Below are 24051 nucleotides of genomic sequence, written 5' to 3'. Positions count from 1 at the left end.
AGGGCCTGCTGAACCCTTCCCTCCATATGCCAGAAGATTGCTTATTTCCACCCCGTTACTGTGAATTTGCCCAGGAGCGTCTGAGAGGCAGATGGTTAAGATCCTGACCTCCACGAGTTGAAAATTGAAGGACACACGAAAGAATCACAGCAGGTGAGTTCAAAGAAAGGGAGAGCCCGGTTTGTGATACATGCAATTGTGAATGAAGCTACAGTGTTGAAAGTGAGGCTACGCATTGAAGGATATGGACATTGACCTGAAAACTTGAATGTATTTAGTCAGTGGGGGAGACGACGAGAAACAAAGTAACGAGCAGAGCCGTGTAAGAAGGCATGTTCTTGAACGCTTCTTGAAAGATAACAGAACAGTGTATAATGAAAGTGAAATGTGTTGAAAGCCATTGAAGGAAAGGGTACGAGGGAAAGAGAGTGTGCAGATATTCTGAAAGGCTAATGTGAAAGTGAATCGATAATTTTGTGAAATAAGGAACAGAGTGGCACAGGGCCCGTTCTGCGAAACCAATTACAAGAGGCACAGACATTAAGAAGTCAACCCTATTATCAGATTGGTCACGCATAGGGGTGAGAATACTGTGCGTTTGCGAAGGTCTCTGACAAGGCGATATTGATAAGGACCCTGCTGTTGGAGTGGTCACGCATGGCGGTGATAATACTATGCGGTTGTGAAGGTCTCTGACAGGTGAACATTGTAAAGAGAAGTACAAAGATTTGGGAAGGGAGTTCTCCCTGAGCTCTGTGAAGCAGAGCTGTTTGGCTGGAAAGTGTTTCAGTCATGTTTAAGTGCTTGAAGACCCGCAAGGGCAGCCTGTGCAAGGGATATGCTTTTGTGAAAGACAGAACTTTGTGAATATCTGTGTGTTGAAGAAATATAAAGCCGGGTGAGGGAAGCCAGAGAGAATCTATTGAAGAGAACTGTGTTGTATGTTGAACGACATTGAAATAGGCGAGGGAAGCCTAACAGATCTATGGGAAATCTTTGAACTGTGCATACAACTCACCATAAAGGAACTTTGTAAGGACCTCAGTGAACTGACCTTGGAGAAGGGAGTGGTGAGCCACTTTCATTACCATTCTGACAGTCTTTTTTACACTATTTTATTTTCATGCATTTTACCACACTTAGTTATTGTAAAGCGTTAGGGCACGCATAGGTTTCTGACACAGATGTTTACTTTGTTTGACTGACTGACTTGGACTTTTTTATGTTATTTTGATGGTCGGGACTACTCCCATTATAGAATTAGGTTCAGTTAGGAAGTCTCCAACCCCAGTCAAACTTAATAAAGGTGTTGAAACATACTAACCAAGACTCCCATTGGAGAAGTAGAAGTGACCACTAGATCCTGCATGGTACTAATGTAGACTCCTAGTGGAGAAGTAGAAGTGACCCCTAGATCCTGCACGGTACGAACTGAGACTGCCTTGGAGAAGTAGAAGTCACTGCTATATTCTGCACTGTACTAACTAAGATTCCCATTGGAAGATTTGTATTTACATTTGGACACAAAGGAATGTAGCTTCTTTGGGAAGCTCCAAAGCTACTAAAAGGTTTGCTTTGATCGAATGACTTCTGGATGTTGATAAAAATCCCAAACAGGCAACCAGGAGCTCAGAACATATGTTTTACTCTGTATTGACCATTAAAATATGAAAGCAAGTAACTTCCCTGCAAGCAAGGTTTGGACATACTGCCCTTTTTTATTTCCTGTAATAATACAGCCCTCTTCGTTACATTGGCCCCAAAATATCCCCCATACATGACTGGTACAGCCGTGTGAGACGATGGGCCTCATTTGCAAGTGATATTTTCCTAAATAAAGAGGAGTTTGGATAAATGTTTTTATTTGTATTTTATGTTCTATTGTTTATAGTGTGGACTAAGCTCAAGAGCACTGGAGCGCTGTACAGAGGGTGAGCAGCTATCTTTTGGGCTTTCATCTTTTAAGAGTAGCATAGTACAGGGAGTTGAGGTCTGTGCATCGTATGTGGATCTGTTGGAATTGGTCCTTAATCAGGTGTTGTTGACAGAGCCATGTTTTGATATATTGGCCGCATTGATTAGCGGGAATGGACCAGCATGGAGTGGAAAAAGTGGAAAATATCAGTGCCTGGGCAAATACTTTCTCAAACATTTATTCATGTTCTCATTTTTTGTCCCCCAAAATCATATTCTCCAGGACACAGGAGCTATATTTTACACTTTTTTAAAATATTCATCATCAGTGTATCAAATGTTATCACCTACCACTTAAGTGGGTAATTTCTCCATCGGGGCATGGGGCACAGTCATAGCAGCAGATTGGCCGATCCTTCTGAAGGACCTTCCAGAATCCAGGAGGACAGCTCTCACTGCACACAGAGCGGGGAATCTGAGGAGAGAAGATGAAGGACACAAGTGATGATAAACAGAGCGAGTGGTCTGAGTCAGAGAGGATGGAGAACACAGTTGATAATAATAACATGAGGGGTCTAAGGAGGAGAAGACAGAGACCATGTGATAATAATACAGAGCAAGGAATCAGTGAAAGGGAGATGGGGATACATCAGATACTGACACATCGCGAGGAATCTGAGGAGAGAAGATGAAGGACACAAGTGATGATAAACACAGAGCGATTGGTCTGAGTAGGAGAGGATGGAGAACACAGGTGATAATATGAACAATATGAATGTGAAGGTCTAAGGAGGAGAAGCTGGGGAACGTGATAAAAACACAGAGCAAAGAATCAGTGCATGGGAGATTGGGATACATCAGATAGTGACACAGAGCAAGGAATCTGAGGAGTGAAGATGAAAGACACAAGCAAGAGATCATAATCAGAGTGACTGGTCTGAGTAAGAGGGGATGGAGAACACAGGTGGTAATAATAACGTGAGGGGTATGAGGAGAAGATGGAGACGTGTGATCATAGCACAGAGCAGGAAATCAGTGCATGAGAGATTGGGAGACATCTGATAATGACACCGTGCAAGGAATCAGTGAAGTGGCCAATGGAGACACAGGTGTTAATAAAAGAGCAAGGTCCATGAGGAGGGAAAGATGGAGGGCACAGCTGATAATAACACAGAGCATTAGCATAAGGAGCAAGCGAGCAGTGAGATAATCAGTTGATGGTAACACACAGCAAAACATATGTGTGGAAAATGTGGAGGGCTCAGGTGATAACATAGAGTGAGGGATCTGCAGAGACGATTGAGAACACAGATGATAAAAACATACAGTGAAGGTACTGATGATGAGAAGATGAGGACAAAGGTGATGATACCAAAGAGTGTGTGGTCTGAGGAGGAAGTGATGGAGGACACGGATGAAAATAATGCAGAGGGACAGGTATGAGGAGGAGAAGCAGGGACCCAAGTGATAATAACAAAGAGCTAGTGGTATGGGGTGGGGGATTTGAGGATGAAGCTTATAATACCACAGAGTGTGGGGTCTTACAAGGTGAAGATGGAGGAAAAGGTTTATGATAACAGGCGTAGAAGTCTGACCTATTTGATAGCACAATGGTGAGTGCCCAACGAGGTTTCAAGACACAGGTGATAACACAGCGAGGGGTTTGAAGTGGGTGACACAGGGCATGATGCAGTGAGGGGGAAGACACAGGACATAATAACTGTCACAACAAGAACATGGACCAACAGACAGGAGCAAGTTGGGTTTTATTTTCCCTGCTGTTAATTTCTCTTTTTAATAGTGTCCTGCAGTTGACTAAAAAAAGGAAACCCTGGAATTAAAGCATCTCCCACTGTAAATCCCTCGGGAAAGGCTGTTAGGTCTTGTCACTTCCTTCCACCCTCCGCCCACTCCCAGGATGCGTGGATATAGCAGAAACGCTTTAACACCTCCTTACTGAAGAATGAACAGTGCCCAAAGATGATGACCTTCCTGAAATGGTCAGGATTTCTACCCTGTTAGAATCCAACAAACGATGACCCAAGAAAAAAAGAGCGAATCTCCACAACAAACAAGTGTACGCACAAGTGTCCTTTTTCTCAAGGTTCTTAAGTTCCAGACTTATACCCTTCATGCACACTCATACTCTTGATGAAAACTGTCTCTTCTCTCCTCGGGTAGAATTTGTTCTGTGGGGTACAGCCACCCCATGTGCAATTGTATGTAGGTGAGTCTGCAATGGGTCTCTTCTAGTGAGCAGAGGTACCACTGAAGTTTCCTTCATATTCCGCAGTGGCACCAAATAAGGTTGCCCCTCTAGGTTTATCTGAACAGGCTCCTGAGGGGGCTCCCAGCTTTAGTGTCCTGGCATACCCTCACCTCAATGCCTCTCTACAACTGCACTTCTCCTGCTACTCCTCAACACCAGACCACATGCATGTTCCTCCACCCACTGTGGACGCAACACCTTCAGGTTGGTGTCCCTTCCTTTGGCTAGACATTGGCCTCATTACGAGGTTGGAGGTAGCCATGGCGCTATTAGTGCCATGGCTGCATCCAAAACCCTTCCGACTCCGGCCTGGTGAATGGAGTAATTACCGGTCCATTCCGAGGTCGGAGGGACCGGTAATTCCCCATTCACCAGGGCCATTCCCCATTCCCATTTGAGCCCCCATAGGGGCAATAACGGTACCGCAAATTGTGGTACCGTTATTGACCCCGGTGTCCCTTTGCGGGTCCCATCCTTAACCCCTGCAAAAACCAGGCGTTAAGGAAGGATCCGCAAAGGGAACTCGTAGAAGGGTGGTAAGGGATTACCGGCACCGGTGCCCTTACCAGTGCCGGTAATCCCTTACCGCCCACCTCGTAATGAGGCCCATTGCCTCTTAAACCTGACTGCTCCTGCTAGCCACTGCCTTTTTAGCATCATATCCTTCTCCTGGTGATCCGCACCAACCTCCTACAAAGGACCAACCTCCTCCTGCCGTTCTGCTATCACACCCATCTGATATTCTCCAACCTTCTCCATATGACCAACTTCCTCCTGCCATCTACTATCACATCCAGCTGATATTCTCCAACCGCCTGCATATGACCAACCTTCTCCTGCTGTTCTACTATCACACCCTTCTGATATTCTCCAACCTCCTGCATATGACCAACCTCCTCCTGCCGATCTACTCACACCCATCTGATATTTTCCAACCTCCTCCATATGACCAACCTCCTACTGCCGTTCTACTATCACACCCATCTAATATTCTCCAATCTCCTCCATATGACTAACCTCCTCCAGCCCCTCTACTATCACACCCATCTGATATTCACCAACCTCAATCTTCTTCCAGATGTGCATACCTCCTCCTCCTGATATTCAACTCCAACCACCTCTACATATTCCTGAAGCTCCTTCTCTGCCCATCTGTGGGGTGAAGATGCCCAATGAAAGTCTGTACCCTCTCCCAAGAGAGCAGGAGCTGGTGATGTGAGAGGCGAGAAGCAGTTTGTAGTAAGAAGTGAGAAGAGGGGTGTAGTAAGATGTGTGGAGAGGGGTGCAGTAAGAGGAGAGATGAGCAATAGTAGTGAACAGTAAGGAGAGTAGTAAGGTGAAAGAAGGAGAGAGAGAGTGTGTGACTACCTGGGCAACAGAGGAGAAAAGAAGGGAAGGACCAGAGGATGGGCGAAGGAAGAGAAAGAGGGGGATTGAGTGGAGGGGAGAGTGTAAAGAGCATGGTGTCTGAGTCTGGCACAACCTCATGTGTCATCTGGTATGAAATTAGGGTACCCTTAGGAAGTGCCTTAGGGAGAAAGCTAAGGCTTAGCCTATAGGCCTCCATCCATAGACAGCCAGCCTTTAGATATTGGGGGCTCACCCATCACTAGTAACTGTTATACTGGGCTAGGGTGGAGGGAGCCCACAGGACAATGAGGGAGAGAGGGATGGACATTAATCGTACCCCTTTTAAAGACCTAATAAACCCCTTGAGACTTTGTGTGTATTTGAGTCCCTGCGTGACAATACGTTAACAAGCTCCTTTCACGCGTGTACTGCAGCCCCTCTTGTTTACCTCACTTTGAAGAATGCCTAGTATCGAAGCGTAATGGCTAATGGCTGACTTATGCTGGTTTTGATGCCTGCAGAGACAGATGCCTTCGTAGAACTTAGTGGATTTAAATCTGTGGTGCCAGTTTGATATCCATTTTTCAAGGCACCTGCTGACGAGCAGAGTTAACCCTTTTGTTCTTCTGAGCACTTTAAAAAAATGGCCCTTTTGTAGTATGGCTTGTTAATCTGATGTGGATTGCATGCAGTCTGGTGGTATTTAAAACACCGAATTAGATGTTTATTGATGGATAATGAGGTCAAATGCAGTCATGGGATGTCCACAGGAGGCTCATGATTCAGTGTCCCACAACTCAAAGTCCTGGGCTCCTGGACTCCATAGACCTTTTTGAAAAGTTGAGTTTATATTATTTTAATTAGGACAACAATGATTTTCTTATAATTAGTGAGTCCAGGCTTTGAAATGTCTCCATAGAGAGAAACCAAACAGTGGAGTTTAAGGTCATGAGTTTGTAATGTCCTTCAAAGCGCCTAAAATTCTCCCCGTACAACATGGGTCTTGCAGACTCTGCTTCTACAGAAGTGGGAAATAGAGCTGTATCCTTCTCAAACCTCCAAGAGAGCTACAACTAGACAACTAGAGAACTTCTCCAGGTCCAATAACATCTTTCCAGCTCTCAAGAAACACAGTTTTACTATTTTACATGGGAGCTTTTAACCCCCACCTTCCCTCCCTCGTCCCCTTCTTCACATCTGTGGAGGGTGGACCTCCTATGTGATGAAGTTTGGGGAGGGAAAGTGGATGAGGTCATGAGAATGGCCTGTTGTCATTTTGGCATCCATCTGATGTGGCCTGCTTCAAGTATCACAACATTGTTGTATAAATACAGGCATTTTCCTTTTTAATTTTACAGATGGCTGAGGGAACTGCCTGAAGAGCCAATGCTGTGGTGCCCTCTTTCAGATCTATTACATGTCTACACGGTGGGCCACAGGGTGACACAAGCAAGTAGCCCAAAGGGCCCCGGGTGGCCGTGCACTTCGATCACTCTTCACAGCTTACATTGGACTGGCCTGAAAGGAGGCTCCGTTGCTAATGTAAGCTCTGACCCTCTGGTCAATGTTCGAGTCAACTAGATAGTTTCAAAACAAATTCCAGTTAAGTGACACATTCCATGAAATCTTACAGCACTTTCTATATTCTTAATAACATATTTTTAATAAAGTGCTTGCTTTCACCATTCCACCACCTTGGAACAAAACATATCCTTAAGCCCCTGCTGTAGGACTCACTGCAACCAGGGGACCAAGCTAGCCAGGAATCCTGGTTCTCCAGTCAAACTACTTTGAACTGTGATTCGAGCCTGATTCAATGCATTCAAACCTACAAGACCCTGCACAGCTGCCTTTGGCTCTCTACCACTTCAAACTGCTTTGCCACATGTTTGAATATGTTTTCCAACACAATTTATCAGCTGAGTATGTTGTGTCCTCGGTTTGAACCTGCACATCTTTGCTGCAGCAGCAGCACCTTCAAACTGCTGTTGAAGCACCAGCCCATTCATTGGCGATCCTCATCGACAGTTGTCAGGTACTTTTGTGACTCCTTCGAACAGAGATCTTCAACATACACCTTGGATTCTCTGATCTATCTGTGCAACCAGTCACCAAAAGCCTTGCCATCAGCTGGACAGCCGAACCGACACTGGTGGCCATCACAGTCCGCACCTAATCAAGCACGGTATTGGACCGCAACCTACTTCTGACTCGATACCTGCTCGCCTCTGGGAACTACACACGGCTGCACTTAATTCAAAACCTGCCAGCCATCACCTTTCTGTTTTGCTAAAGTCACCTCGAGTGGGACGGGTATGCCCAGACGTGGGTCCTGAGTCTGCCGGGCCTAGAGACCCAAGCTTCTCCTCACTGATGACGCCCAACAAGGCTGAAACATGTCTGGGGATGCTTGTGGTCTCGTGCAGAAGGGATGTGACCTAGCAGTTTGGGCTGGACTGCCCCTTTTGGGGTAGGACCAATCCTGATTTGCATATGGTTTTTCCCCTTCTGTAATGGCTTGGCAGGCTGTAAAACGATGGTCTGGAGGGTTGCCCAGAGCTTTGCCCATGGTTATGATTAATTCAAAACCTTCCAGCCATCACCTTTCTGTTTTGCTAACCTCTGAATCACATTCACCCCCCTCTCGAGGGTATAGCCTGCCCTCAGCCCATGTTATCACACAAGGCGAAGGAGGCATTTAGAAAGATTGATGTTTTAACATTTCTCTGATGAAACCGCCCTCCCAGGTTCTTCGGATATGTTGGCACGTATGCATATTTGAAAACCTTTTCCCTAACACTTGGTGAACGGCGCAGAAGAGAAAGTCGCCTCTTAACATAGAGAGCAATGGATGCATGGAGCCAGAAAAGTAAACAAATGTTTAGGAGCAGGGACAAGAAATGACACCCCTGCACTAAACCCATGAGACTTGCAAACACCACAGCACTGACTCACTAGGCTACACTCTAGATAGACTCTAAAGGGGGCAGCTTACAGATTCTGGCACACCTCAGGACGTGACTGATGAACTAGCTTCCTAGGGGGCTCAACACATGTTAGGGGCGTGCAGCTCTGTGCTTGTTAACACAATGCCGGGGACATCCTTGTGCACACAGTGAAATGCATCCCTACTGCCGAATCCTTTGCAGCCTTCACTACATTGCTGTAGCAGCACCCAGAGGTATAAATGGCTCCCAATTGCCCAGGGCAACTTCCAGGTTACAGTTCACAGAAGGCCTGAACTAGGCTACCTTGGTCAGGAGGATGCATAGTGTGCCGCACATCACTATGCTGTGCCCATCCTGGGAGTAGGGTCCAAGAAACAGAAAAGGGACTGAAGTACAGGGCACAGCAGCCCAACAGGTTGCAAACGGGGTTGTATATACAGTGAACAGATAAACAGGCAATAGGCAGGAGGAAACATCCACTAGAGGCCAGATGGCTGCTGCAAAGGGGGATATCCATCAGTCAGCTAAGCACTTCATTGGCCAGCGCCTTGCATAAAAACCCATCATTGCTTGATATGGTGGAAGCAGACACAAATGAACAAATAGAAGTTTGTAGTTTCATGCTGAGTATTACCAGTTGCCATGGCAACCCAATATTCTGCTTCCAAACACCCCTTGTTCACTGTCTCTTTTCTCTTACCAACAGTGTAGAGGTTGTGTGGGAGGGAGGGGCCAATGGGCCCCTCTCCACCATCACTTCTCAGTACAAAACTTGGACCAAGTGCCTCCAGTGGTGGGTACGCCCCTCGCCCTTATGCGATGCTAACCTTTGGTTACATTCGCGTAGATGGGACCACCGAGCAGGACATCCTGTACCCCCTTTCGACTCCATCTTGGTAGCCAGGCCTCACTGCGATAGTACAAAATGCATCTCTCCCTACGACTGTACTGTTCTGATTGAACCAATTACCGCCATTTGAGGCGGTTGTAGAAAGTGTCCAGGGGATGAGAGGAGTCCAATCTTGGATCCACGTCTTGTCTCTTATATATAGTAGGGCCTTGTGCCAAGACCTTAGTTCCTCCCCTGTACCTTTAAGCCCAGATGCCAGCTTTGCTGGACTCTGAATTAGTTAATATTATTTCAAGTATTGGTGTTCACCCACCACCCCATTATTTTGCTCATTTGAATAAAATCCCAGAGGAAGTGGGAAAAGTGATCATGGAAGAAGACTGGTGATGTCATGCAGAGCGGAGACATTCCATAGAAGCAAAGAAGAAGGTGTTAAAGATGGGCAACATTTCGGGCTCGAGATGAAGAGGCTTATGCTGCAGAAATAATCAGAAGATACCAAGTAATTTTACACTTGTACAGATGCAGTAACGCAAGTAGGGCAAAGAATTTTTAAAGGCTGGCTACTTAGTAAAATATGTTGCGGCGATGCGTCAATGTATATGCATAGGAACGAACTAACTGGATATTCCACAACGCACTTTAGCAGATTCTGGGCCCTGTGAGCAGAAAGGCTTTTTCAGTGTGGCGCAGTTTGAAAACAGCTAATGAATGAAGGTGAATCCAAGAAAGGCCTGGGTAAGTCTCTCGTAACCAGGACTAATGTCTGGCAGAGGGACTCCCAGGACCCCCCTTGTTAAATCTGCATATTTAAGTAACTTTGGGTCTCACCCTAAGTTACTAGGGGAATCCAGACGTGGACCCCTTGTTCACTATTCTTAGAGAGGGACAGATCCACCCTACTGATGAGGTCCAACCAGACCGAAACACATGTCTGGGGTTTCTGTTGGTACTCTTGTTCAGAGAAGAATTGCCTTGCATTTCGCTGCTGGACTGCCCCAGGGCAGGACAAAGACTGATATGTTTGGGATATTTCTTCTCTGTGAAAGATAGTGAGCTAAAGACTCTGGGTAAGTCTCTCGTAACCAGGACTAATGTCTGGCAGAGGGACTCCCAGGACCCCCCTTGTTAAATCTGGCCGAGCACCAGACAGTCAAGGCCAATGAGAGCCTGGATGTGCACGCAGATGCTACAATTGACGTGTGAAAAGAACAAACTGCTGTTTCAGGTGAGGAGCAAGAACATTGAAGACATCAAAGGTACATCATTTAATAGAGTTTAATACAGCAAAAGGCTCTGAAATATGGTCTCCAGTCACATGGTCGGATGGAAATAGACTCTGAGTTGAGCTTTATTGAAACCAAGAGACAAGTGTGCCTATACTGCCTTTTATTCTCAGGCACAGAGAACATTCACAAGGCCAATGTTCAAAGTGCTAATGGACTGGCAGACGGCAGAGTGATGATAGATAGCAGGCTAATGAGGTGGGAAGCTATGGTTATGACCAGCCCACCAGCACTTGGGTGCCAGCCTGTGTGCTGCTAGCGTGTGTGGAATATTACAGAGGGGCAAGAGAGTGCCAACCAATTATAGAGGACCATATAATGAAGAGCCCTATAGTTTGTATAACCAATGGCACGTCGTGTATTTGATGACATTCGTAGTAACTTGCACTAGAGGAGGGCTTTGTTGCCCACCTGATGTTAGAAACCCAATCACCACCCTTGGCTATATAGAACGTATACCTAGATGTTTCCTGAAAGCCAACCACTGTTTCCCATAGGTTTTTGTAGTTTCCCATGTAGATTGACATCACTAGTGAAGACTTTTTACTATTTAAGATATGTTTTTTATGAAATTCGCTGAGTGAGAAAATCGAGCGGTTTCATTGATGTTTGTTGTACTCCCTGTTTTAGACAATTGAAAATAAAACAGATTTACTTTGCCAACTTCCTGAGCCGTTCTGATTTTTGATGTTTGAGTATATTCTGCATCCCCATCTATCTCAGAGTATTGCTACCCCATCTTAAAGGGCCTAGTGTTGGATACACGGGTTCAATGCTTTGGCACATGCAGTGCAAGCACCACCATATGCATCAAAGCCAAAAATTATTATGTAAATCTAGGTTGAAAAACAAGTCTGAATTATTTCCAGATTGTTCCTTGATGTTAGAGAACCTGGGTTAAAAAAAAGGGTTAATAATTACCAAAGTGTTCCTGGAGAGTAAATCCGATGGAAGAGAACCTAGTTAAAAATAAAAGGATTAATGTTTCCCAGATTGTACTTGTAGAGGAAACCTGACGTCACAGATCCTGTGTTAAAAAAAGAATTGACTGGATAGGGAATCTGATGACTGAGACCCTCCTTCTAAATATAAGAGTTGCCCGGAGAGTGTAGCTTATTACTGAAATCCTGAAATCCTGAATAGTGAAGCTGGTGACAGAAATCCTGGATTGAAATAAAAGGGTTGACTGTTCCCAGATTGAACCTGGATAGTGAAGTTGATGACACAAGTCCTGGATTGAAATAAAAGGGTTGATTGCTCCCAGATTTTGCCTGGAGAGTAAACCCGACGCACTCCTTCTTTTTCTTCTTGAAAACAAACACTTACATTCCCATTAATTGATTATTGCAATGATCCGCTCTGTATCTTTGGAAAACATTTTTTTTAATCTGTCTATTACGGACCGCATTTGGTCTGGGAGGTCTTACCTGTGTAAAGTCGGGGTGCCAATGAATGTCACGGTCACTGAAGTTAAACTGCATTTGACCTGCAGAGTTGATAATGATGTTTCCCACATTGGTAAATGTAACATTTACTTTAGAGATGTAAAGCCAGTTCACAATGTCAAAACGTGCGGGCGAGTCCCCCTGAGCATCGAAGGACATGTCACCACTGGTGGTTTTAAAATGGATGTTCCGCATGTGATGATGTAACTGTTAAGAAGAAAATAGACATAAAATTAGGTTGAATATGATAAGGAATGCAAGCTAATCATCATGCTTATATCAGTGACAGCCATGTCGATAGTCATGACTACTTACCTCTAAACTTCATTACCCTGAGACCCGCTCTTCCTTGTCACAATCATAATTCCTGCCCTCCAGATCCTTTCCTCAGCATCACCCTGAGTATGATATCAGGGGGATAAGGGGAAAGGAAAACAGAAGCCACGGAGGAAGGACAGAGCACCTGACCCCAAGCTTGAAGGCCACTGGACCTCAGACAGATCATGAACTACACGTAGGTCTGGCTGGAGGCAAACAGTTCACGTCAGAGTAGCCAACCTGAGCAAGAGCTGCTCAAGTGGAGCAGGAGTTAGGGAGTAATTAGAGGTAAGTCACTTAGTCTAGGACATCCCCCTACTGGAGGAACGTCCTCTGTCACTTGGTCTGGGGCACACCCCCACTGGAAAAAGGCCCCCTATCACTTGGTCTGGGGCATCCCTGACTGGAGGAAGGTTCCCTGTCACTTGGTCTAGGGCATCCCCCCACTAAAGGAAGGTCCCCTGTCACTTGGTTCGGGGCATCTACCCACTGGAGGAAAGTCCCCTATCACTTGGTCTGGGGCATCCCCCCACTGGAGAAAGGTTCCCTGTCACTTGGTCTAGGGCAACCCCCCACTAGATGAAGGTCCCCTATCACTTGGTTTGGGGCATCTCCCCACTGGAGGAAGGCCCCCTTTCACTTGGTCTGGGGCATCTCCTCACTGGATGAAGGTCCCCTATCATTTGGTCTGGAGCATCCTCCCACTGAATGAAGGTTCCCTGACACTTGGTCTAGAGCAACCCCCCACTGGAGGATAGTCACCTGTCCCTTGGTCTAGGGCAACCCTCCACTGAAGGAAGGCCCCCTATCACTTGGTCTAGGGCATCCCCCCACTGGAGGAAGGCCCCCTATCACTTGGTCTGGGGCATTCCCCCACTGGAGGGAGGACCCCTATCACTTGGTCTAGGGCATCTCCCCACTGGAGGAAGGCCCCCTATCACTTGGTCTGGGGCATCCCCCCACTGGATGGAGGCCCCCTGTCACTTGGTTTAGGGCATCTCCCCACTGGAGGAAGGTCCCCTATCACTTGGTTTGGGGCATTTCCCCACTGGAAGAAGGCCCCCTGTCACTTGGTCTAGGGCATCACCTCACTGGATGAAGGTCCCCTATCATTTGGTCTGGAGCATCCTCCCACTGAAGGAAGGTTCCCTGTCACTTGGTCTAGAGCAACCCCCCACTGGACGATAGTCACCTGTCCCTTGGTCTGGGGCACCCCTCCACTGAAGGAAGGCCCCCTATCACTTGGACTGGGGTATCCCCCCACTGGAGGGAGGCCCCTGTCACTTGGTTTAGGGCATCACCCCACTGGAGGAAGGTCCCCCATCATTAGGTCTGGGAAATCCTCCCCCTGGAGGCAAGCCCCCTATCACTTTCTGCACTCCATATCCTTTCTTTAGCATTTGTTTGTTTGTTTGTTTATTTTATTTCTATGGCGCACCTGACCCTGTGGTATCTGGGCGCATGTAGGTTGTTACAGACAGTGTGGTCAAAATGCAGTTGTTGCGGGCAAAGTGATCAAACATACATTTAGGTCATAGGCGATTAGTTACAGGCATGTAGTCAAATTACAGTTACAGTGTGGTCAAATAAAATGACATGTGAGAAGTTACAAATGGTGAGCATACCGAAGATCATCTCTTAATCTCAGTCATTACTTACTAAGTAACCAGGAAATGACATTTCACCGGATGCTGGAGAGCAGTCGGGTCGTCTTGAGTGCAGGTGGGAGGGTATTCCACAGTTGGGCCGCCATGACTGGGAAGCTGCTCCCTCCTTCTCTTTTAGATTTATACCTCGGGACCACCAGGCAAGAGGTGTTGGTCGATCTGGTGACCTGTGTTGATGATCTGATGGTGAACGTTTCGGTGAGGTAGGGTGGGGCTGTGTGGTTCAGTGCTTTAAAGGTGAGGCACAGTGTTCAATTTGATCTTTTCCTTTATAGAGAGCCATGTGAGCTGTTTTCTTGTTGCTGAGATATGCTCCCTTCTTGGTATATTTAATGCAGCGCTAAGAGCATTATTCTGCATTATTTGTAACTTGTTGAGCACAAATTTGCTAGCACCCAAATAAAGGCCATTACAATAGTCCAATTTGGACAGTATGAGTGCTCTAGCCAGAATGAGGCAACTTTCTGTTGAGAGCAGTGGTCTAGAGGCCCTTATTAGTTTGCCCGTGTAGGCGGTAGCTGAGGCAGTCATGTTAACTTGTTTGTTTAGGTTGGATGTGGCGTCAAGATAAAAACCTAGTGTTTTTACATATTTGGCCACTGGGATGCTACTCCCATCTATATTGAAGGAGGCATAGTTCGTACTCATTTTGTTAATGTTAGCTGGAGAGCCCACCAATAGGAGTTCCGTTTTGTCATCATTCAGGCAGAGGCCATGATCGGCCATCCATGTCTGAATGATTTGGTAGATTTTGTTTACAAGCCGTACGTCCGAGTCATAGGTGCCTGTTAGAGGAAAGAGGATCTGGGTGTCATCTGCGTAATTCATATAGGTGATACCCAGACGGTCTAGTTCATCAAACAGTGGCTTTGTAAAGATATTATATAAGTTTGGGGACACACACAAACCCTGGTGCACTCCACACGTGATAGGTATGGGGTCAGCTGGTGCAGACGATGAGAAGACTCGCATGGTCCTATTGTTTAGGAACGATTGAATCCACGTGATTGCTGACTGAAAAAAGTGGGCTGCAGTGGTGAGGTGATCACAAAGTACTCTATGGTCGACCAAATCAAAGGCCACCGGTAAGTCCAGGAGGAGCAGAATTGCAATTGTACCTTTGTCTTTGAGTCCGTCAATCTGGCTTTTGAGGTCGATGAGGGCCGTTTCGGTCCTGTGTTGGGGTCTAAAGCTAGACTGCCGAGTACCCAAGAGCTGATTTGTTTCTAAGTATTCTTCGATTTGCAGGTATGCAACCCTATCCAGAATCTTTAGCAGAAATGGGACCGTTGTAATTGACCTGTAATTGCTGGTTGGTGGGTATAGTTGATTCTAAGGATTGTTTTTTGAGTAGTGGGAGTATCCAGGATTCCTTCAGGTTGCTGGGTACAATACCCGACAAGAACGAGACATTGATTAATTTGGTTATAAAGGGGGCCAGGTCTCTGGCGGCATCATTGATGATCTGTGCTGGACAACTGTTGCCTTGGCACTTTGAAGGTTTCATAGAGGCGATGATTTATTGTACCTCTGGTACAGATATTTTAGAGAATTTAAAGCCTTGGGGTTGTTGGGTGAGAGGCTCATGTGACGGCTGAGTAGAGACTAGGTTAGTTAGGTTACGCCGTTTGTCTGCTATTTTGGTTTGCAAGGTGGCAATTTTTATTGGTGAGAGCATTCTGAATGTTCGTGCATCAGAGTTTGTCTTTTTTGCATGTATCAATGGGTGGGTTGGGCTTCTCCATTTCTCACAAGATGTTGAAGAGCTCTTTGGTACTGGACCCAGCTTGATTGATTCTGTTATTATAGGTATCTCGTTTGGTGCGAATAATCTCTTCTTTGTATTTAGTGGAGAGGGTGGCCATGTTAGTTTTGTTCTCTAGAGAAGGGGTGTGTTTGCATAATGATTCAAGTTTTTTTTTTTCAGTGTGTAGAGTTTTTAACTCAGGGGTAAACCAGAAGTTTAAATGGCTCTTGGTTTGCTTTTATGCATTTTGAGAGGTGCAACTATGTCTAAGGCTTTAGACATAGTAGAATTGTAAGTGTCTACCAGAAGGTGGGGGTCAGAAGTATTTAGGAGAGAGTTTAAGGTTGGGATTAGCAGAGGCATAATTGCCTCCGCCGTGATATTTTGTTTATTTCTGGTTGGGCATGGCGGTACTATGGGACTAGTATTGTTCAATAGTTTAATAGTGCTGAACTCAAATTAGATCAGGTGGTGATCAGTCCATGGTTGTGGATGGATGTCATTCACTGAGATGTTACAGTTTAGGTCCACTATCTAATCAAGGGTCCTCCCTTTCTCATGGGTGGGCTGGGTAATTTTTTGAGTGAATCCATGCTCGGTAAGGGTGTCGGCTGTTGAGGATGCATGGGGTCGTTAGTGTCGTTAAAGCCTACGTTGAAATCCCCTAGTAAAAGAATTTGAGAGTCAGTTTTGGTGTTGTCGGATAGTGTGAAAATCAAATCTTCCTCGAAGGAGCCTGTGGGCCCTGGTGGTTGATAAATGAAGTGAATTGTGATGGTACTTTTATGTGAAGTCTGTGGTTTGGCTGAGAGCAATTCGCATGAGGAGAGTGAAGGAGTAGTGACCATTCTCATGTCTAAGACATTTTTAAAGATGATGGCAATTCCTCCTCCTCTGGAGTCCGGTTTGCCCACTGTAATGATAGAATAGTTGTCTGGTACAGCTGGTAGAAGGGAAAGGCCCGCTGCAGCATGCAGCCAGGATTCTGTTACTGCTAGGAAGTCCACGTTTTTGGCTAGGATGATGTCTGCTATGTCAGTGGTGTGAGCTATCAAAGACCTAGCATTTATTAGAGCTCCCAGGATGATGGATCTGGACTCGTTTGGGTAGTGGTAGTAGGTTTAGGCTGTTTCCGGTTCTCATTTTGTCTATTTGTCCAGTTCTCATTTTGTCTATTTGGGGTTTTGTTTGTGTCTGGGACTCCCCTAACAGGGCTTTTCTTAGTAGTTAGAGAAGGTTTGTAATGGTAGTTATTGAGACGTGGCTGGTTATTAGGGAGAATTCTCAAAATGTGCTAATTTTCCTTACCTTTGAGACCCTCACTCTTCCATGTATTTTGTGTGTGTTTTACTTTTGTGTTCTGTGGTTATGGAGTTTTGAAACAACTCCATAGGTATAATCTTTTTCTGTGTGTCACACAGCACCTTCAGTGCAGTGGCATATGGATGTCTTTCAGACTTCCCAAGGTTTAAATACCTTCTCTGGGAGTGACTACCGTCTCCCAGAGCATGTAAAGTTAAATTGGCTTTACTAGTCTTTTCAAATCTACTGACCCTCACACACTATCTTCCTATAGAGTGCTGGAGGGGTTGCCTAGCTTCCCCTGTGGCAGAAACTCATGTAACAGTAAAATGTTGCATGTTCCTACTTTAAATGGCTGGTGGCAGTGGTTTAGATCAACTACCGTGATTTTTCCCAACCGCTAACAACGGTAGCTAAAAATCAGTTCAGCCATGTTTTTCAATATGGCAACCCAGACCTATCTGTAAAAACAGACTACGGTCGTCTTTTTTCGCTATTTCTTTTAGGAAAAGTGCTTCTTGTGTTTGTCTCTACACGCCAAACCAGGTTTGGTCCCTTTGTTCGTTAGCCTTTGGCGCGGTTCAGTGCTGAAGCCCTCCTCTGGCGCCTGAGTCTCTGGGGTGGACAGGATATGAGGGAGGTGCCCGAAACTCCCTGTGCCTAGTCTCCTAGGAGACCTGAATGCACTCTGGTGTGATTGGCTGGCTGATTGTCGGGCAAGGACAGCCACCCTGCTGTGTGAGTGACAGCCAGGCTGGACTGAATGGGAGAAAACTGTTTAAAAGCAGGTCTCTGGGACTTGGAAAGCAGAGTCGACCACTGGAACGAAAGAACCAAAGACGAGCTGAAGGAAGAGGACTGTTGCAACTCCGGGATGACCGGTGAAGCCCTGCTAAAGGTTCGAATTGCCTGAAACTCCAACCGACAGTGAAGCCCTTCAAGTTTAATTTCTTCCCTTGAGTTTGGTGGGAACAACCAACTCGTAAGCCACCTGGACACCGTCACCATTTGGTCGAATTTTCAGCAGAGTGCTGTTGAAAACCGGATAGCCAGAGGGAAGGAAACCGGTTCGTGGTCTTTAAGGAACGCACACCTTAAACCAACATCTTGCTAAGCTTTTGGCCTCATCCCTGGGCAGTGCAGGAACCTCCCGAGGTCCTCCTTCTTGTCCCCACGACTGAAGCACAGGAACAGCGAGATCTGCTCTAACTGCCAGGAACAACTGCCTCAGCTACAGCTGTTCTTCACTAAAAACATACTGTGCAAACGCGGTCCGGAAATCTTTTTGGCCATCGCTAAAGTTTGTGGAACTTTGCTCAACTTCGAAGGATTGTCCTTCCCTAAACATTCGTCAAACTTTTCGCCTCGCCAAATTCTTCTAAACTCTGTGGCAAAGACTTAACTGTTACTACCAGAACTGCTTTATCCAATACAAAGACTCTGAACCATTGACTTTGGCCCAGGCCTATGAGATCAATTGCTGGTTGTAGTATGCTGAAACCCTTTGCCCTGCCTATGAATGCATTTGTGCTGTTGATTCTTATAACCTTGTCTTTTTACCCCTTTATTAAGTATCTGAAGTGCCATTTTGCTTCCACTTCACATGAGGGCTAAACTTGTTCATTTACTTATCGGTTGAGAATTTGTGGTTAATTAGTGTGTGATATTGAGCTGCTCTTGCTAGTGTAATGTTTTCAAACTGATTGTGTAAATAAATGTATATTCTTTTACCAAGAAACCTTGAGTAAGTGTATATTTGAATCACTGTATTGGTTGGTCCTTTGTGTAACTTGTTCTACTGCTCACTTAAACTCTTGAGATACGTCTGGCTGCTCAGCCATCGCTACCACTTTACTGTGTAGTACAGGCTTGTACCAAAGGTGAAATTGTGCTTACACTTGTAGTCCTAATTGTATGTAGTGTTCCCAAAGGGTACTGCATGTGATTCTGCCTAACAGTGGTTAGGTGATGGTAGTCTTGTACAGAGTCTATAGTTTCTATCCTTGAGGTGGCATGGTCGGTTAGTAAGTGATTCCGCTATGGGAGTACACTTATTAGTATGTGGTTTTAACAATGTAGTGTTGGAGGCCGTAGGCTTATTAAGGCCTAGTGAATCAAGACGTAGTCTAGGTAGGAATGTGGTAGGTTTGATTGAGGCATTGAGTATGTCGAGAGAGTGAGGGAAGGAAGGAGGTGCCTTTGATCCTCGAGGCCGGGACGTTTGTAGTGAACATATTTAGGCCCAGGGGGTGTTCATTCAAGGGGTATGGTGGTGAAGGATGCCAGTCGCCAGTCCCAATGAGGCCTGACACTAATAGCAGTGTTGGAAATAGAGTATACATGATGTGCCCTTAAGGCAACTTAGTAGTTCACTAGGCTGAGGTAAATACGGAGGTCGTGTTGTACAGGCGCATTAGTGGTAGAGTGTATCATTATAGCATTAGAGAGCATCAATAAATAATGTCTCCGAAGAGGCCAGTTATATGACTATGCGCGTGCAGTTACGCTAGGCATTATAGGGTGGTATGTAGGCTGAATGCTGTCCAAATAGTAACGTTGGGGCAGTACAAGCAAAACTGCGATAAAAGGCATTGCAGATGTGATAATACGAGTGCCGTTCAGCTGGGCAAAGGCATAAATATTACAATAGTGATCAAGTATCGGATACACGTATAGTCAGAATATCACTAGCTGGGAACGGTAGCGAATAAACGTGGCATACTGAATGAGAGGGCACATTTTGATAGTAAAGAGACAGGCAGTAATGGCTAAGTGAAGCACAAATCTACAAAACTTCAGGATACACGAGAGTCAGGATAGATTATCAGACATCAGATTAGGGTTTGCCATTTCACAATTTGCAAACAGACAGCTGCAGGTGTAACACAGCATGTAAAGTTAAGTTAAGTTAAGCACGTTGGAATGTGAAGCTGGGCTGGATTCGTTCAGTCGTCCGTCCAAATGAGGTTCTCGAGATGATGATGGGTGGCAGAATTAGGTAATAGGTCGCAGTAGTATATGAAAGGGGGTGCACGCTGCACTTGCCAAGCTCGGTCAGGCTCAGTTAGGGAAGCCTTTTTGGGTTGCCTTTGTCAGGGGCCGGCTTTCTCCTGCCGGTGCCCCGTAATTGGCTATCAGGCGAGGAGGGCCAATCAGCTTCCTGTGGCTCACTCAGATGTTGTAGATTACCCTGAGTATGAGGTAATTAGAGGGAAGTAGTGTCCTCCCAATGGAGGTAGGTTGCAACTCCTTGGTCTGTGGCATCACCCTTCTGGAAGAAGGCCTCCTATCACTTGGTCTATGGCATCCCCCCACTGGAAGAAAGCCCCCTCTCAATTGGTCTGGTGCATCTCCTCAGCGGAAGAATGTTCCTTATCATTTGGTCTGGGGCATCCCACCAACGGAAGAAGGCCTCCTGTCACTTGGTCTAGGGCATCCCCCCCACTGGAGAAAGACCCCCTGACACTTGGTCTAGGAAATCCCCCTACTGGAAGAATGCCCCTTCATACTTGGTCTAGGGCATCCACCCACTAGAGGAAGGTCCCCTATCACTTGATCTGGGGCATTCCCACACTGAAAGAGGGTCCCTCCAACTTGGTCTAGGGCAACCCCTCACTGGAGGAAGCTCCTATGTCACTTGGTCTGGGGCATCCCCCCACTGGAGGAAGGCCCCGTATCACTTGGTCTGCGGCATCCCTGACTGGAGGAAGGCCCCCTGTAACTTGGTTTGGGGTTATCCCCCCACTGGAGGAAGGCCCCCTATCACTTGGTCCAGGACAACCCCCCACTGGAGGACGGTCCCCCGTCACTTGGACTGGGGCATCCTCCCACTAGAGGAAAGTCCACTGTCACTTGGTCTAGGGCATCTCCCAACTGCAGGAAGGTCCCCTGTCACTTGCTCTGGGGCATCTCCCCAGTGGAGAATAGTCCCCTGTCACTTGGTCTAGGGCAACCCCCCACTGGAGGAAGTTCCCCCGTCACTTGGACTGGGCATCCTCCCACTAGAGAAAAGTCCACTGTCACTTGGTCTGGGACATCTCCCCACTGGAGAATAGTCCCCTGTCACTTGGTCTGGTGCATTTACCGACTGGAAGAAGGCCCATGCCCACTTGGTCCAGGGCATCCCCCCACTGGAGGAAGGTTCCCTGTTACTTGGTCTAGGACATACCCCCACTGCAGGAAGGTCTCGGTCACCTGGTCTGGGACCATCCTCCCACTCAAAGATGGCACCCTCTCACTTGGCCTAGGGAAACCTCCCACTGGAGGAAAGTCCCCTGCCACTTGGCCTGGGGCATCCTCCCACTGGAGGATAGTGCCCTTCCACTTGGTCTATGGCATCGCCCCACTGAAGGAAGGTCCCCTGTCACTTGGTATGGGGCATCCCCCCAATGGATGAAGGCCCCCTGTCACTTGTTCTAGAACATCTCCCACTGGAGGAAGGTCTCCGTCACTTGGTCTTGGACATCCCCACACTGGAAGAGGGCCCCTCCTACTTGGTCTAGGGCAACCCCCCACTGGAGGAAGCTCCTCTGTCACTTGGTCTGGGGCATCCCCTCACTGGAGGAAGGCCCCCTATCACTTGGTCTGGGGCATCCCTGACTGGAGGAAGGCCTGTATCACTTGGTCTAAGCCAACCCCCACTGGAGGAAGGTCCCCCGTCACTTGGACTGGGGCATCCTCCCACTAGAGGAAAGTCCACTGTCACTTGGTCTAGGGCATCTCCCAACTGGAGGAAGGTCCCCTGTCACTTGGTCTGGGGCATCTCCCCACTGGAGGAAGGTCCCCTGTCACTTGGTCTGGGGCATCTCCCCACTGGAGAATAGTCCCCTGTTACTTGTTCTAGGGCATCTCCCCACTGGAGGAAGGCGCTCTGTCTCTTGGTCTGAGGCAACCTCCCACTGGAGAAAGGTCCCCTGTCACTTGGTCTGGGGCATCTCCCCACTGGAAGAAGGCCCCCTGTCACTTGGTCTGGGGCCTCCCCCCACTGGAAGAAGGCCCCCTGTAACTTGCTCGGGAGCATCCCCCCTCACTAGAGGAAGGCCCTCTGCCACTTGGTCTGGCACATCTCCTCACCAGAAGAAGATTCCCTGTCATTCACCGACTGGAAGAAGGTCTCGGTCACCTGGTCTGGGACCATCCTCCCACTTGAAGATGGCACCCTCTCACTTGGCCTAGGGAAACCTCCCACTGGAGGAAAGTCCCCTGTCACTTGGTCTGGTGCATCTCCCCTCTAGAGGATAGTCCCTTCCACTTGGTCTATGGCATCCCCCCACCGGATGAAGGTCCCTGTCACTTGGTCTGGGGCATCTCCCCACTGGATGAAGGCCCCCTATCACTTGGTTTGGGGCATCCCCCACTGGAGGAAGTCCCGCTGTCACTGACTCTGGTGCAAGCTCCTTCATTGGGCAGGTGGCTACAAAACCCCTTTATGAATGACCTGTTCCTCTGTTCCTTGATCTGCACCCTTGAAGATCATTCTAGAAAAGAAGGCTGTATTCTGCAGTTTAAGAGCGAGGTTGAAGTAACTTATTGGTCTTCAGGTGCAAGCAGTAAGAGAGGAAAATTAGTTTTCCATGTCTCCCAGTTAACCAGCTCCCATAACTTAAATCTGCAAAGCCTTTAGCTTAAAAATTAGAGTCTAAATAATATTTGTTTTTGCAGTGCTTTCCTCTTCCAGAATGACATCCATAACTGTCACTGCCTCACCTCAATGGCTCAAAAACTCTTGACAGGCAAAATATTAAAAAGGGGGTGACATAGCCGATCACCCGCAAGATGGCTGCCTGAGCCCGCTCATCCATGCCACAACCTCTTTAATCTCCCTTAAAGATGCAGATTCAAACATCCTACAATTGCTTTGTGCTCCGTCTTCTATTCCAGAAAGCAGTAGGCCTTGCTCCCCCTGTGGTGATGGATGGTGGGATCGAGCAGCACCACAGGTGCGTGTTTGGCATTGGAGCACGGTACACCTGAGGGACCAAATCCTGGCTATGGGCTCCCCGAACTCCTGGGGACACGTCCATAGATAGGCTGACCACAGTGACGGGGTCCTGGCTACGCACTCTCTGATCTCCTGAAGCCATTTCTGCAGAGAGGCTGGCCGGGACTGGCACAGTGATGGCCACAGAGAGCCAAGCTGTTCTGCGAGGAGGTGTGAAGAAATAGCCTTGCTTCTTGAGACCTGTATGGAAGATGAGGCCTTTGCGTACATCAGGTGGCAAGGCCTAAACTGCAGGACTCCTCGATGCAAGATCCTGGCTCCTAATCTCAAAACCCAGTGGCCATCTTGTATGGAAGTGCATTAATGGAAAAATTAATAGAAGGCAATGAGGCTGTGGCCAAGCAACTTACTTTTATGGTCATATTCAATTGATATATTCTCCTCCTATAAGCAAGCTGGAAGTACAGGTGGACAAACAGTGTTGAAAAAGCTTGGTTTCCGTATAACTGCAAAGAAGTATGGTGACTGTAAAAAGTTGGACATGGGCACTCAATCTTACCTACCTGAGTGACATAACCATCATAAACTGACTTTTCTTAAATTATGGAAGAGCTCTCTATGATCCAGAAGACAATGGGCCTCATTCCAAGTGTGGTGGTCTGGAAATAACGGTGCAGGTTGCACCGTACCGGCACCCTTTCCAGACCACCACACTACAACTCTGTGGTCGGGGGCCGTTACACCCGGCAGGTCAACCTGCCGGGCGTAACGGCACCTGCCTGCAGAGCTTTCATGGATTTAGCGGCACAGTAGACATCAGTGCCAGTGCTTTCATGAAGACATTCCCGTGAAGTCCTATGGGACTCAACGGTAATAGGGAACAACATTCTCCACCGCGTGATAACCCTGGCCACTGGGACTTCCTGGTGGCACCGGGATATCAGGCGCCGGAACGGTGTTATGAGTCCGACGGCAACCTGCCGGTAGTACCGGCAGGTTCCCGCAGGACTCGTA

The 24051-nt window shown here is 47.1% G+C and overlaps 1 protein-coding gene across 1 annotated transcript in view; it reads right to left on the bottom strand.

Annotated features, from left to right (window-relative positions):
* The window catches only part of LOC138568880 (vomeronasal type-2 receptor 26-like), a 178572-nt gene that overhangs the window by 121048 nt on the left and 33473 nt on the right, over positions 1-24051 (bottom strand). The window contains exons 4-5 of the mRNA XM_069646662.1: positions 12045-12269; positions 2266-2389 (exon numbers count right to left, since the gene is read on the bottom strand). Of these exons, the coding sequence (XP_069502763.1) occupies positions 2266-2389; positions 12045-12269 (349 nt within the window). The remainder of the gene's footprint in view (positions 1-2265; positions 2390-12044; positions 12270-24051) is intronic.

The sequence above is a fragment of the Ambystoma mexicanum genome, chromosome 2q, assembly GCF_040938575.1.
Source record: "Ambystoma mexicanum isolate Mex_15411 chromosome 2q, UKY_AmexF1_1, whole genome shotgun sequence".
Taxonomy (NCBI): domain Eukaryota; kingdom Metazoa; phylum Chordata; class Amphibia; order Caudata; family Ambystomatidae; genus Ambystoma; species Ambystoma mexicanum.
Note: the sequence above shows the minus strand (reverse complement) of the source record. Positions and strands in the feature narration are given on the sequence as shown.